This window comes from Hydra viridissima, unplaced genomic scaffold (genome assembly GCF_058129835.1).
Source record: "Hydra viridissima isolate aposymbiotic clone 2 unplaced genomic scaffold, HvirCarnegie_v1 scaffold_17, whole genome shotgun sequence".
Classification (NCBI taxonomy): Eukaryota; Metazoa; Cnidaria; class Hydrozoa; order Anthoathecata; family Hydridae; genus Hydra; species Hydra viridissima.
This window is the reverse complement of record NW_028324316.1, coordinates 1856874-1870935: the sequence shown is the minus strand read 5'-3', so window position 1 is coordinate 1870935 and position 14062 is coordinate 1856874. Positions and strand designations below refer to the sequence as shown.

Genomic DNA, 14062 nt, shown 5'->3' with positions numbered 1-14062 from the left:
TTGTATAATATGAACTATTATTTAGAAAAAAACTTCAAAACTTATCAGTATTTTCTGTGAATGATTTTGTAAAAGAAATTCTTACAAATACAACGGTTATATCTAATTGTAACAATGTTTGTATATCAACTGATACTTCTGTTACAAACAAAATCAAAACAAAAGTGCTTGGCAGATTATCAGTTTGTTTGTAGGAGTTCAAACATTTTCATTTGCAAAAGATAAACATGAAAACCACAAAGTTGCAAGGTAAGACTCCAAAAACGATCACTGTTAACTAAAGTGAAGAAACTTAGCTGCAGCAATAAACATGTAAATTAAAATGTTTAAAAACTGCTATTAATCTAAAAAAATATATATATATTTATCATTTGTTTTAAAAAACTACTTGTAATAAATTTTAAGAGCATTAAACCATAGTCAATAGAAGTTATACCTGGTCGGGAAATCTCGCGTAATTGAAGCTTATATTAATGCAAAACGGTTAATAAATAACAGTCACGTGATCAAAGTAAGTGATAACTTTATTTTAAAATGGCTGAAAGTGATATATATTTTTGTTGTGAAGATTTAGATTTCATGTTTTTGGACATAGATCAGGATCTTTTGGATAATGAAATAGAAGTCGATCTAAATGAAGCATTAGACGAGGCAAGTAAAACTTCATTTGTTATATTAATCATTGTACATTAATATTTTAGAGTAGTAATCGTTTATTCAGATTGGACTGATCCAGTCAGCAGCTTGTACATGTGTGTGAATAAACCAGAAGAGTTATTTACATTTCTTAGCGCGCTAATTTTTTTTTAATTCCAATTTATTTTTTACTCTTTAAAATTTATATGTAATGGTTATTCTTAGGTGACTACATCTGCAGTATTCTCATGTCAAAAGTGCAAAAAGTGTTATAAGTCAAAGGGTGGGTTAACAAGACGTATCCGTGCAAAACATTCTAATGGAAAACCTGATACTGTTGAAGCAGAAAATTTATTATCAGTTGAGACAATAAAAACATTAGTTAATGAAGCTATAAATACTTTGCTAAGTGAAAAATACTATCCAGACATAATATTAAAGAAATTATCTCAATATAACAATGTAATAAATGATCCATTATATCAACAGTGCAACAAAATTTACAAAAAGTTAGTGAAGACAGGAAATGGTGAAAACTTTTACATGGAAACATATTCTTCACTTGTAATGGAGTCTGATAAATATTTTAATGATCTTAAAAAACCTTGCAGTACACTTTTATCAACAGCGTTAACTGATAAAATTCTGTATTATTATAAAACATCTTTTTCAGACAATAAATCAATTAAACTGAAACCCATATCTGCAAAGGAATTAGATGGCCTGCAATACTGAGCTGGCTACGTTTTGTCAAAATTTTTAAAAAAAGCAAAAAACAGTAAACATTATCAATCTGAAGAAAACCAAGCAATTATTTCTATTTTAAAACACTGTATTCTTGAAAAAAATTTGTCACATGGACAAAGACTTATTGATGTTCAAAACAGAGGTGGACTGATCTCACTCACGGAAGAGTGTCTGTAAATATTTATTCAAACAGAAATAAAATTTTGATATGGTAACATGACGAACTGATCGTAAAAACTCTTTATACAAGTGATGGTCATCAGGCAATGTCCATCCATAAACAATAACAAAAAATTCTAGATTACATCCAACAACAACTTCTAAATGTGGTAATAATGTAAAAGTTTGAAAAGATTTAAATGAAATAAAGTTTTCATCATATGATATGAACCAATTGAGTTTAAGCTTCTTTACTATGCTAGTAAATTCACTAAAGTTTTTGTATTTGTCTATATATTTTTCTTCTGTAGTCAAAATGTCTTTAACAATAGATATATGTCTTCTTTCAGTAGCTTTAACAGTTTCATGAGATTTTTTAGGAAGGAATCTTGAGCAATGGTAATGCACCAAGCTTTAATGTTTTTCGACCAGTTTCTATAATATAAAAACAATAACATAATTAGACATTTAAACCACACTTGTTCTTCTGCTACAAAAAAAAGATTTTACCTTGGTTTTTTAAAAATTTAACAAACATCTGAAATAAGTTTTTACAGGCATAAGTTCAATGAGGAGTAAAAAGATTTTAAATAAAATAATAGTATTTTAAATAATAATATTTTAACATTTTAACACAAAAAAAGAAAATAACTCAGAAAATAACTTACTTGTAAACTCAATATCTGTTGGCTCAAAATGAAGTTCACAAAGAAAGATACTCCCATTTACAAAGCGCTCTTTGAGATGCTTGTCAAATTTCTAAATTTTGACAAAATGTTTATTTTTTTTTTTTTTCCATTGTTGATGAAAATCGTCTGGCCGATTTGGAAGTTGAAATATTCCAATACCTTGGTGTTTAGAGTTTCTTGTAACTCCACATTCAGGAAAAGCACAATTTGCTCCAGGCATTTTTAATTCAAAAAAACTATAAAATATATGTAACTTAATTATTTAAACAGCTTGAACGAAATTAATATTAAAAAATTAAAATAAACTAAATGGCAAGCTTTTAGAGTTAAGAGAAGTGAATGAAACTGAAGACTTTCATTTGCACTTACTTTGATCACGTGATTACGATATTTTTAAACATTAAGTCCGTTTTGCCGAAATATTTTGTTTCCCGACCAGGTATAACTTCTATTGACTATGATTAAACTAAAAAAAAATGTAAATTTGCTAAAAAGTCAAAGATAAAGAATACAAAAGTTTCATCAAACAACAAGTGTGATTTTATAATAGTAAAATACCTTGCAATAAAACTCCTAACTTAATTGTGGGTTATGTCAGGAGGAGCTGGTAAGTCTTTTATGGTAAACCCCCTAGAGGTAGTATCATAATAAAAAAACTCTGATCAGCAAAACAAGTTAACATCAGGAAGGGCATACGATTGTAATAAATTGCACCAACTTCCATACTATCATGTTAACCTATTTAAATATGACATTAAGCTTTAATAATGTCATATTTAAATTAGAAAGTAATGTTATGGAAAACTGTCCATTGCACATAAACACATATAGTGCATATAATATATATAATTTACATATATAATAAATATATAATATATATAATATATATATAAAATACACACATGAATATATACACAAATATATATGCCTAGCAAAAATAAAAAATATTGAAAAAGCTTTTCTTTTAAAAATAAGGAAAGGTATAAAAAGATAGTAATATTTGATAACTACTGATAAGTACTGATAAACACTTGATAAATACTTTATAAATAAAATACTGTTAGTAAAAGTAAATGATATTAACTAACTTATCATTATATATCTTTAGTAAAATAAAGCATTTATAATTACTGTTATTTTGCGTGGCATATTCTTTTCTTTTATATCGTTTTATATTAAATAACTATTTAAACATATATACATCCATACATACATGCATACATACATACCTGCATACATACATAAAAGCATACATGCAAACATGCATACATGCATACATGCATACATGCATACATGCACGCATGCATACATGCATACATGCACACATCCATACATACACACATACATACATACATATATACATACATACATACATACATACATACATACATACATACATACATACATACATACATACATACATACATACATACATACATACATACATACATACATACATACATGCATACATGCACGCATGCATACATGCACGCATGCATACATGCACGCATGCATACATGCATACATGCACACATACATACATACATACATACATACATACATACATACATACATACATACATACATACATACATACATACATACATACATACATACATACATACATACATACATACATACATACATACATACATACATACATACATACATACATACATACATACATACATACATACATACATACATACATACATACATACATACATACATACATACATACATACATACATACATACATACATACATTAGGGTGGTCCTTAATTTTCAAAGTTTGATTTTTGTACAGGGCACCCTTGAATTTTGTTTATATGCATGCATAAAAAATTCACAAAAAAAATCAGCTAAATCTGAAAACACTTAGAGGTCCCTACCACATATATAATAGTTAAGTATCATGTGGGGTTCCGTGGCTGCATGTCACTAGTTGTTATGCTGGTGAACTCTTTCACTGCACACTATACCGCCTGCATAATTTATCAATATGATGTTACTTATTTATTGTTAAATTATCCAGAATGCATTTCACCAGCTGTCAGCCATTTGTAATCAGACACTGACAGACACTCAATATAACAACAATATTTGATGAATCTGAATTAGTGACAACTGACTCTCTCAGGGAAACTTCCGTAACAACTGACCTAGTGGATACTGGGTCAAAAGTGAGTGTTTTCTTTGTTTATTTTTTCTTAAATATTAATTTGCCAAATTATATTGATTTAACAATGAATTATTAAAAAACAGAGAGAATGACCGATCCGCTGTGCTAAATCCATTTTAAATTGTTAATTAATATCAATTGCCTGAGTGCCATAGTATCGAACTTGACTTTTCATTTATGCACATAATTGTGTATTTTATTTATTGGTTTTAGACCTTGTCAGAGTTTTCATATGTCGTTGATGTTTATTTATATTGCATAACATAAATTTTGTCAGTTAGTTTTCTGAGCTCTATAAGTTTTTGTTAGAAATTACATATAATTTGAATAATTAAATTAGATGGTAACAAATAAAATTTATTATTTTAAGGGAGATGGCCTATGCTTGCTGTAGGACTTCGAAACCAACTACAAGACGAGAAACTGAGTTGTGGCTGATAGGCCAAATGTCTGAAATTCTCAGCTCTACAAAGTTACCGTCAAAGAAGGAAGTCATGGCACTTTTCTTCTATTACAAAGAGGCCACCAAACAGACCGTTCGTGAAGCATCACATTCAACAACTTATGACGTTCTTGAAGTGTGGGCTAAAGCCCGTATCCCGACACGGTTGAAGAAACACGTTAATAAAAAGTTGAATGTCTGTTCCATGAATATGACAAACTGAAGAAAAATAAGAAAAGTAAAGCAAAGCGCTCTGAAAGTCTACTGAAGAAGGAAGAAGAATGGAAGGATGGCTTAGAGAGTCTTTTTGACATTGCTCATGCGGACGCCATGAAGATGATTAGCATGCAGGAGGACAAGGAGTTCCTGTTAGCTCAGCGTGAGGCGGGACGACGTGGTAAGATGGGAGGTGTTGACAAAGCCATTGCCAAAAGAGAAAGAGATGTTCACAGTAGAGAAGAAAACTTCAAGAGAAGAAAAGAGAGAGAAGAACAGGACAGAGTGGCCAGAGAGGAGAAAGCTATTCTTCAGAATTCCGAAAGCGAACAGGAGTCTCGTTATGATAATGAAGCATTTGGTGAGCCATCATCAACCACAACTTCAAAGAGAACTAAACGTAAACGTGGCACACACAAAATACTGAATGACAAGTTAGCAGTATGTCTGGATATGGCAAAGGTCAGTGATAGAAATGCTGCACTAGTCCTGACTCCAGCACTGCAGCACCTCGGTCATGACCCAGCAGAGTTTAATATCAATTGATCGTCCATTCGAAGAGAAAGGATGAAATGTAGGCAGAGAATGGCAGAGAACTTGAAAGCAGAATTCAAGCCAACAGTTCCACTAACAATACACTGGGATGGGAAGTTGCTGGAAGATATCAATAGCAAAAAAATTGTGGACCGGCACCCAATCCTATATTGCTCATTTTTTAGATTCAAACATACATACATATATATATACATACATACTTACATACATACTTACATATATATATATATATATATATATATATATATATATATATATATATATATATATATATATATATATATATATATATATATATATATATATATAAATGTATGTATGTATGCATGCATGCATGTATGTATGTATGTATGTATGTATGTATGTATGTATGTATGTATGTATGTATGTATGTATGTATGTATGTATGTATGTATGTATGTATGTATGTATGTATGTATGTATGTATGTATGTATGTATGTATGTATGTATGTATGTATGTATGTATGTATGTATGTATGTATGTATGTATGTATGTATGTATGTATGTATGTATGTATGTGTGTATGTATGTATGTATGTATATATGCATATATATCCAAAATAAATTTGTGGATAGTGTTATGTCTAATATGGGTCTAAAAAGAAGCTGATTATAATTTTTACGAATCAATTTAACTTGAATTCGCTTAGCGAATTGTACGAGTTGCGTTCCGTTCGCGTCACCATTAAATGGTACGATCCAAATAAATTACATTTTTATGTGCGCCTTATATAATTAAAGGATTTCCTTTTACTTTGAATCAGTCATATTTGGAAATCTTAATCTAAAAGAATCAAAAAATCAAATAATCTGATTTATTCCATTTTTATGTTATTTCATTTTTTTCTTCTTTTTAGATGCCTAAGCTATCTAATATTTGAGAATTCTTCAACAAGGTGGTGGAAAACAAAGCAAAATGTAAGGCCTGTGTCAAGCCAAAAACCGAGGTGTCATTAGAGCTTGCTCAAAAATTCAATGAAAATCTAAACAAAAGATTTGAAGGGGAGCTAATGAATATTGAATTCTATATTGCTCATTTTTTAGATTCAAACAGCAAGGGCATGTGCTTTGTGGATGAGGTGGAAAAATTTGTAGTCAAAACTGCAGTAAAGAAAGCTATGGAAAAACTGTCAAAAAATGAAATTTTGGCTAGCAAAAGCACTCCTTCCCCTTCAATGTTGGATGATGAAGATGATGACAACTTTGATTTCACTGAATAACTGAGGAAGAAAGTTTAGTGCAGATTACATTAATCCTGGAGGTGAAACAAGTACCAAGAAAACTATATCAGCTGAAATTGAGGGGCATTTATTTGCAAAACCAGTTCCTGCAAGTACAAATGTACTGGAATTATAGAAACAAAACCAGTATATTCACCCCATGATGTCAAGGCTGGCCAGAAAAAAACTCTGTATACCTACTGCACCATCAACATCTGAAAGAGTTTTCTCAACAGTAGGGAATATATGCAGCTCTAGAAGAACCAATTTACAATCTCAATGGTTGAGATGTTGGTATAGATGAAAAAAAAAACACTAAGCAACTAGGCAAAATTCAAGACATTGTATGGCCAAGAAATGATTTTGGAAAATGATTAACTTTCAGTGTGATTTTGACTTTTTTTATTCTTTAACATGCAAATCATTTCGTTTCATTGTATATTTGAATATTACAAATAAATAAAAATCAATCTTATTTCAAAAGCATTCCTTATTCTGAATCCGTATAAATCCGTAAAAATAATATCGGTTTGGATTCCAATTCGAAAAAAAACTTTCGAATTGCAATCTGATCCGAAAGTATCGAATCGGATTGCAATCCGAAAAAATAATCCGAAAAAATTTTAACGAATTTTTTTCCGAAACTTTATTTTCGGATAGTTAAATGATTTTTTGGATTGTGTAAATGCTTCTCTATGCCTTGGGTTTCGGAAAAACTAAAAAAAAATGTAAAATTTTAATTATTTTTACTAAATTAATTTTTGTTTAAACTAGAACTAACCTTTCAAAAATATATTACTTATTTTCGGTTCCGGTTTTTGCTCCTGTTTCGGCAAGGATTTATTTTCGGTTCCGGTTCCGGTAAGGTATATTTATAATCTATTACCAGTTTTGTTCCGGTTCCGGCAAAATCTCTGTTCCGGTCGATCATTACTATGGAGGACTGTGTTTGAGGTGCAGCTGGTGCGGCAATGGCCATTTCTTCATCTATTATTAAGTCAAAGTAAGGGTCATCCTCGGGGCTCAACAAATCCTTGTGCTGCACATTGGTAGGTATGTCTTGGATTGATCGGAGTGGACAATCAGAGCATCATACGCTTGATTAAATTAACCAAGTTTCTTCAGTGGTTTTCCGTTATATAAGGGGTTTAGAAGGTTTGAAACTGCATAGAAAATGTTGTCCGCACAACAACTTGAAAAATATTTCTCCAATTTCTTTTGTAACTTTCGGTGAAACATTTCGGCTTTTGGAGAAAAAGCTTTTCCGTCAATTTTTTCTTTTTTTAAGGAAATTAATGCCATAAACGTGTGGAATCCTCTGTGGATGCAAATTTGTTTGTCAGCTAAAAGGCTTTCAGATTTTTCATAGATTCTTTTGAGAATTGGATGGATTTCGTCATACAAGTTGAACTCCTCCTCACTTGGGACTGACTTAGCAATCTTCCTTCCACTGTTATTTCCTTGATTGTCACAAATTGAACTCAAAAATGGCCTCATTCTCATGATGCTTTCCAGCATCATATAAACAGAATTCCAAAGAATCTGCACAGGTGCAATGATTTTGAAAATTTTGAGTGATGCTTTTTCTTGAGTACTGATGTTACTGTCCTCCATCATTGATTTGTATTAAATAAAAGGATCAAAATATTGTACATACTACATTATATCTAATACATTTTGAAAATGATTTTAAAAAATTAGGATTTTCATTAAAATGTAACAAGATTAAATGTGATATTTACTGATCATTGGTTGTGTAACTGACAGATAGTCAGATACAGATACAAATAGTCAAATACATCAAAGTTTAATATATTATTCAATCTAAAGATAACAATTTTACCTCTTTTTCATTTCTTTGCTCAACCAAGTTTGATCAATGACTTTTTGAACTGACGCCTGTAGCTTTGGTTAAGGCAGATTTTAAATCCAAAGTTCCATGCGGCTTAGTTTGATCAATGCTGTGCTCCACAACAAGATTCAGAAGATGGTCCGCACACAAAAGAGAGTCGTCCACAAACTTGCATTTTGGAATGGCAGCCTTCATGTTTGCAGCAGAGTCATGGACACACTTGACTGAACTGAACCCATCATTTCCATGAATTTCCGAAACATACCTAAAAAAATGCATTACATTTTAAGTTTTCTCGTTATATCTCGTTATGTATCGTAATGTATCGTTTTATAAAACAATATGATTTGAATGGGAAACATAAATATTTCATTTTACAATGATGATACGTAACAAGATATTACAAGATTTATCGAAAAGACCTTAAGAAACATTTCACTAAATGTTAAGGTATTTTATCTTACTTGTAAAGTTTTCCAGCAATGCTTTCAGCTAAATGTCTTTTGGTAAATGGATTAGTTCCAATCACAAACATTCTGAGCTGAAAATTCTCACGAATGTAGTGCAAGGTGACAGCTTGGTAGGAATCATTGTTGCGGCTGCTCCACAAGTCTGATGAGATGGCAAAACCAGGATAATTTGGCAATTCAGACCTCAACACACCATCAGCAGCATTTTTGACATTCGCATGAAGCAAAGGGATTCTAAGAATAAAAGAAATTGTCACAACTGTGTTGTAAATAATAATGGCGGAATTTGTTGTAAAAAAATTAATCAAAATATGGGATGGGATGGGAATTAAGTAAGTAAATTTATAATTAGAATTAATTAATTATACTAATAAGGGTTGCTAAGGACGTAGAGAGAAGGGATTCTAATCATCTTATAAATTATATTACCAAAGACCCAACCCGAGAGAATACTTTAAAAGTATTTAATTCCCAAAAAAAACAATCACCCCAAAACATTTATTTCAACAATATGTATTTCCAGTAAAAAAACACCTCCCAAAGAAATTTATTTCATAACATTTTAAACAAACTTGAATTTTACTATAAGTTGTTGCCTTCTTTATGTTTACCTTCGAGCAGAAATACCCAAGGAAATCTTTGAATCCATCAGTTTCTACAAGATTGAAAGGGAAGGTTGCATCTGGCCAAGAAATTGGAAATTTCTATGTCTCCTTGTAGGTGCTCTTTGTCCTGAGGCTTATACTTCATGTATGCGTCAATGTTTTTGGCTTTCTCAGGTGTTGATGGTCCTACCAACTTCCTCTTTTTAATGCCTCTATCCAAGACTTTAGGTGTATGTCCTCCTTTCTCTTGCTCGTATTGCTCATCTTCGTTGTATAACTAAAAATTAAAAAAAGTAATAATAAGTACCTTTTTTTGTAAAAACTAAAAAGTTTTGGATTCATAAGTAAACAAAAGAAAAATGATTCAGTTATTCTAAATCAACAATGAAATAATTACAGGTAGACGGGCCCCAAAAACCTCATGATTTTTTCCTTTGTCGTATCTTTTGTACAAAACAAATAATTTAACTTTATTTTGCTTTCTTATATGATTTTGTATGGTAAAAGTTCTTCCCTAGAGTTTAGAAGTTGTTTTTGGTATTTTTATTTTCCTTTTTTTTTTCAGCAAAGTTTCGCTATATTTTAGTAGGGGATCTCAAAAACCGCATGGCTTAAGTTTTTTATAACTTTTTTGAAATTAGTTGTAGCTTTCCCATTTTTTGGAATAGCTTGTTATATTAAAATCCCCTTCATATAGTACTTTGATTGCAAACTTATATTTTAGGGAAGTACCTAAGGCGCTACAAAAACCACATGCCTGGGACCCCAAAAACTGCATCAGTTATTTTATTATTTTATTTTTATCTGCTTGAGAGTGAACATTCCAGAAATAAATATCGTTAATAGTATTTATTTTGATCTTATCGAATTAACAAATACAGAAGCCTCGTCTATTGCAAACTCTTTTATATGTGCTTTACACGATTTTGGTTTTGACAACAATTTTTTATTACGTAATTGGGTGTCTTTTGCATGTGACGGTGCTTCTAATATGCTTGGCAAAAAGGCAGGCGTGGCCCAGTTACTTTTGAATCAGTTTCCTAATTTGATTTTAAAGCATTGAAGCAATCACCGATTAGAGTTAGCAGTAAATGATGTTGTGCGCGATATCTTACTAATTTGTCACATGAAAAGCTTTTTTGATAAATTATATTCCATTTACAGTGCATCTCCTAAAAACAAAAAATAACTGGAAACTGTTGCTATGGCTTTAAGTGTAAAACTAAATTCCATTGGACGAATTCTAGGCACTAGATGGGTGTCGTCTAGCGCTCGATCTGTGATGGCTGTTTGGAATAATTATGCAGCATTGTATCAACACTTTCATGAATCTTCATTGGATTTAAAGCGTAATGGAGGAGATTGAGCCCAATATGCAGGTCTTAAAAATAAATTATGTGATATCAATTTCATACTCAACATGGGACTAATGCTAGATGCTTTAATAGAACTAGAACATCTTTCTAAAAAATTACAAGATAGGCAAAATTCTTTAACTGATGCACATCGGCTTATCACCTTAAAATACCATATATTTCAATCAATGAGAAATAATTCAGGTGAATATTATTCGCAAACGCAGCTTGCAGCAGAAAAGTTTGAATTTAAAGGCGTCAAACTACAGATCGGAAAAGTTTCTAAATATAATCAAAATGAATTTTTTAGTAAACTAAGTGAAAATCTTGATTCTAGAATGTTTACAACTAGAGCTGCGCATAAATCTTTACAAGACAAAGAAAATGATCCAAACAAATAAAAATACGATAATTTAATAAAAAATTTACAAATTTTTGATTAGCCACAATGGTTTGCAGACCAAGATCCATGCTTTGGAGATAACGATATTAGACAATTAGCAAAAACTTTAAATATTTGTGAAATTACGGCAGTCCAAGGGTTTCGTGAATACATTTCCACTGGTGACTGTAATAAAACCCCATGTCTAATACATTTCCACTGGTGACTGTAATAAAACCCCATGTCTAATACATTTCCACTGGTGACTGTAATAAAACCCCTAATGATCTTCAGCCTCTGAGAACTGCTATAAATACCTTGATTGTTTCAACAGCTGAATGTGAGCGTTCTTTTTCTACTATGAATATAATCTTATCTTCCTTGCGAAACTCTTTATTAATAAAAACTGTGTCGAGTTTAATGTTCATTTCATTAGTAGGTCCACCAATTACGCATTTCGATCTAAAGGATTATGTCATTAAAGTGGTTTGGGAAAGGACATCGCGATGCGAATTTTAGGAATTGTGAAGCGCCGGCATGAAAGTCTATAAATGAAAGTGAAACATTTTGGAAGATATTCTGACCGAATTTTTTTTCAATTATTCAAAAATTAGTAAATACAAAAAAAATTAGACTTGTTTAAAAATAAATTGTTTAAATATACAATTGTTTTTTGATTTCTTAATGACGTTTGATGTGAAACTCAACTCAATATTTTACGGTGACAGTCTCTTAAGAATATAACGGACCTTAAATTGTTTTTTTAATATAGGTTTTTTACTATAGGGATACTCTAGGGATTTATAATCCCTTTATTTAATCTACACAAAATACGAAATCTATAATTTTATAATAGGTGGGATGGTGATTAGAAAATATTAAAAACACTGTGTGTATTTTTCTCAATCTGTTTATTTATATATATATATATATATATATATATATATATATATATATATATATATATATATATATATATATATATATATATATATATATATATAACAGATTGAGAAAAAAAAACTTAATATTTTTGTTATTAAATTATTTAAAATATTTAAGTAATGGTGAAAAAATATCATAATAAACAGTACTTCCCTGAATAATATTTGAAAATAATGTGAAGGTTTCTCGTTTTACGTAAATGCCCCATGTTCAATATTCTCTTATATTTTTCCTCCATTGCTTTTTTATGTAAAAGATATTAAATATATATGTAAAAAAAACATATCTAATAATAAAAGACAAACAACAAGGTTTTTAAAGAAGATTAATGAGTAAGCTATCGTTAGGAAAAAGTTTTTATACTTGAATTGCGCAGAAGAAAATTTCGTAACGCGGACATTGGCATCGTTTCCTTGAAATATTGTTAATATTGTTTTAGCGCTATTTTTTATGAGCGTTTTTGAGGTATTTTGTAATTATAATTTGAACGCGAAACTTATGTAAAGGAGAGTTATTTAGTGGAAGAGAAAATGTAGAATTTCAACGTTGTGTTCGCTGCGAGAAAGCTATAGTTTTAAAACGCATTTTTCATACCCTGAGATATAATTGAAATATTTAATCCGATAGTCATATGCTCACGACCAAAGAGTCACTTGACTATATATAATAATATTATAAAGTCCAATGGTGGAATGGGGTGAGCTAACAAAGAGAAGCAAAATATTGATCAAGATAAATCAAATTTCACTCAGCTTGGTTTTTTAATGAAGTTTTATGAATACTTTATTATTAATAAAAATTTGAAAACATAAGTTTCTTACCTTCAAGTGTAATAATAATGTTAAATCCGATGGTTACACACAAACACACAAAACTAGCATTTTAAGCTATCAGGATTAAGTTAAAAAACTAATGAGATCAAGCATTAAGTTAAAAGATGTATGAGATTAAATATTAAGTTTAAAAGTATATGAGATCATGCACTAATGTTTCATGTTTTAAACTATTATCATGAAAACTTATTTAAATGATGTAAAACAATCCCAATCATAACTCGAGTATCGTTAAAAAATGTCAAAAACGAAGTATTGAGAACTTCCGGAAAAAGTAGGTGACGGAAAAATTCGGAATTCCACATACCTAATATGCAATCATGTTGAAGGCGTCTTTTAAATGTCTCAGTTTTATCTCAGATGTCTTAAGACATCTGAGTCACTAAGTAGATGTGTCATAGACGTCTTGGTGCCCACTGGGTTTATAAAATATAGTTTAATTAAAATGTGCTGTCTAAAACTCCACGTTATCAACACATTTATTTGAAAGAAATTTTTTTTTTATTGCAAAAAAAATAGTAATTGTGAGTGTCTTCTAAATGTGTTGTTTTGTGGCTTAAGGCATTTTTAACACATTTCTTTAAAAAAACAATAATCTCTTTTATTTAATTTGTTTTCTAGCAAAAAAAATCCTCTTTTTTTTTTTTTAATGAAACCGAACTCGATTAATTTAAAGTAAATTTCAAAATTTAGGTTAAACATCAACTAAATGTCGATTAAATGTTATAATGCCCGATGAGGTCTTGATTTA

General features: G+C 30.3%; 2 protein-coding genes and 1 pseudogene across 10 annotated transcripts; 2 read left to right on the top strand and 1 right to left on the bottom strand.

The window, feature by feature from the left end:
• The first annotated feature begins 508 nt into the window (after positions 1–508).
• On the top strand, positions 509–1371 carry LOC149877013 (uncharacterized). The gene is made up of 2 exons (XM_090074746.1): positions 509–651; positions 862–1371. The coding sequence occupies exons 1-2, from the start codon at positions 535–537 to the stop codon at positions 1369–1371; spliced, it is 627 nt and encodes a 208-aa protein (XP_089930872.1). The 5' UTR covers positions 509–534.
• LOC149877011 (uncharacterized) lies at positions 972–13725 on the bottom strand. 9 transcript variants are annotated; one of them, XM_090074754.1, is made up of 10 exons: positions 13300–13481; positions 11581–12078; positions 9803–10073; positions 9186–9425; positions 7651–8986; positions 2790–2969; positions 2601–2697; positions 2391–2467; positions 2211–2301; positions 972–1977 (listed from the first exon to the last, which is right to left on the bottom strand). In XM_090074754.1, the coding sequence occupies exons 3-5, from the start codon at positions 9838–9840 to the stop codon at positions 8746–8748; spliced, it is 519 nt and encodes a 172-aa protein (XP_089930880.1). In that variant the 5' UTR covers positions 9841–10073; positions 11581–12078; positions 13300–13481; the 3' UTR covers positions 972–1977; positions 2211–2301; positions 2391–2467; positions 2601–2697; positions 2790–2969; positions 7651–8745. The 9 variants fall into 9 exon arrangements, 8 of the variants coding, with proteins under 8 accessions (XP_089930880.1, XP_089930879.1, XP_089930875.1 ...); XM_090074753.1 differs by having other exon boundaries at positions 2790–2861; XM_090074749.1 differs by lacking the exon at positions 13300–13481 and adding an exon at positions 13619–13685 and having other exon boundaries at positions 2211–2467; positions 2790–2861.
• Positions 10284–12116, top strand: LOC149877012 (E3 SUMO-protein ligase KIAA1586-like; annotated as a pseudogene).
• Positions 13726–14062: the final 337 nt, after the last annotated feature.

Coding starts and splice junctions, on each gene's coding strand:
- LOC149877013 (XM_090074746.1), top strand. CDS start 535: ATGGCTGAAAGTGATATATATTTTTGTTGTGAAGATTTAGATTTCATG. Junction 652..861: donor TAAATGAAGCATTAGACGAG/GCAAGTAAAACT, acceptor GGTTATTCTTAG/GTGACTACATCTGCAGTATT.
- LOC149877011 (XM_090074750.1), bottom strand. CDS start 9,840: ATGGATTCAAAGATTTCCTTGGGTATTTCTGCTCGAAG. Junction 9,426..9,802: donor TTGGGTATTTCTGCTCGAAG/GTAAACATAAAG, acceptor TTTTATTCTTAG/AATCCCTTTGCTTCATGCGA. Junction 8,987..9,185: donor ATTGCTGGAAAACTTTACAA/GTAAGATAAAAT, acceptor GCATTTTTTTAG/GTATGTTTCGGAAATTCATG.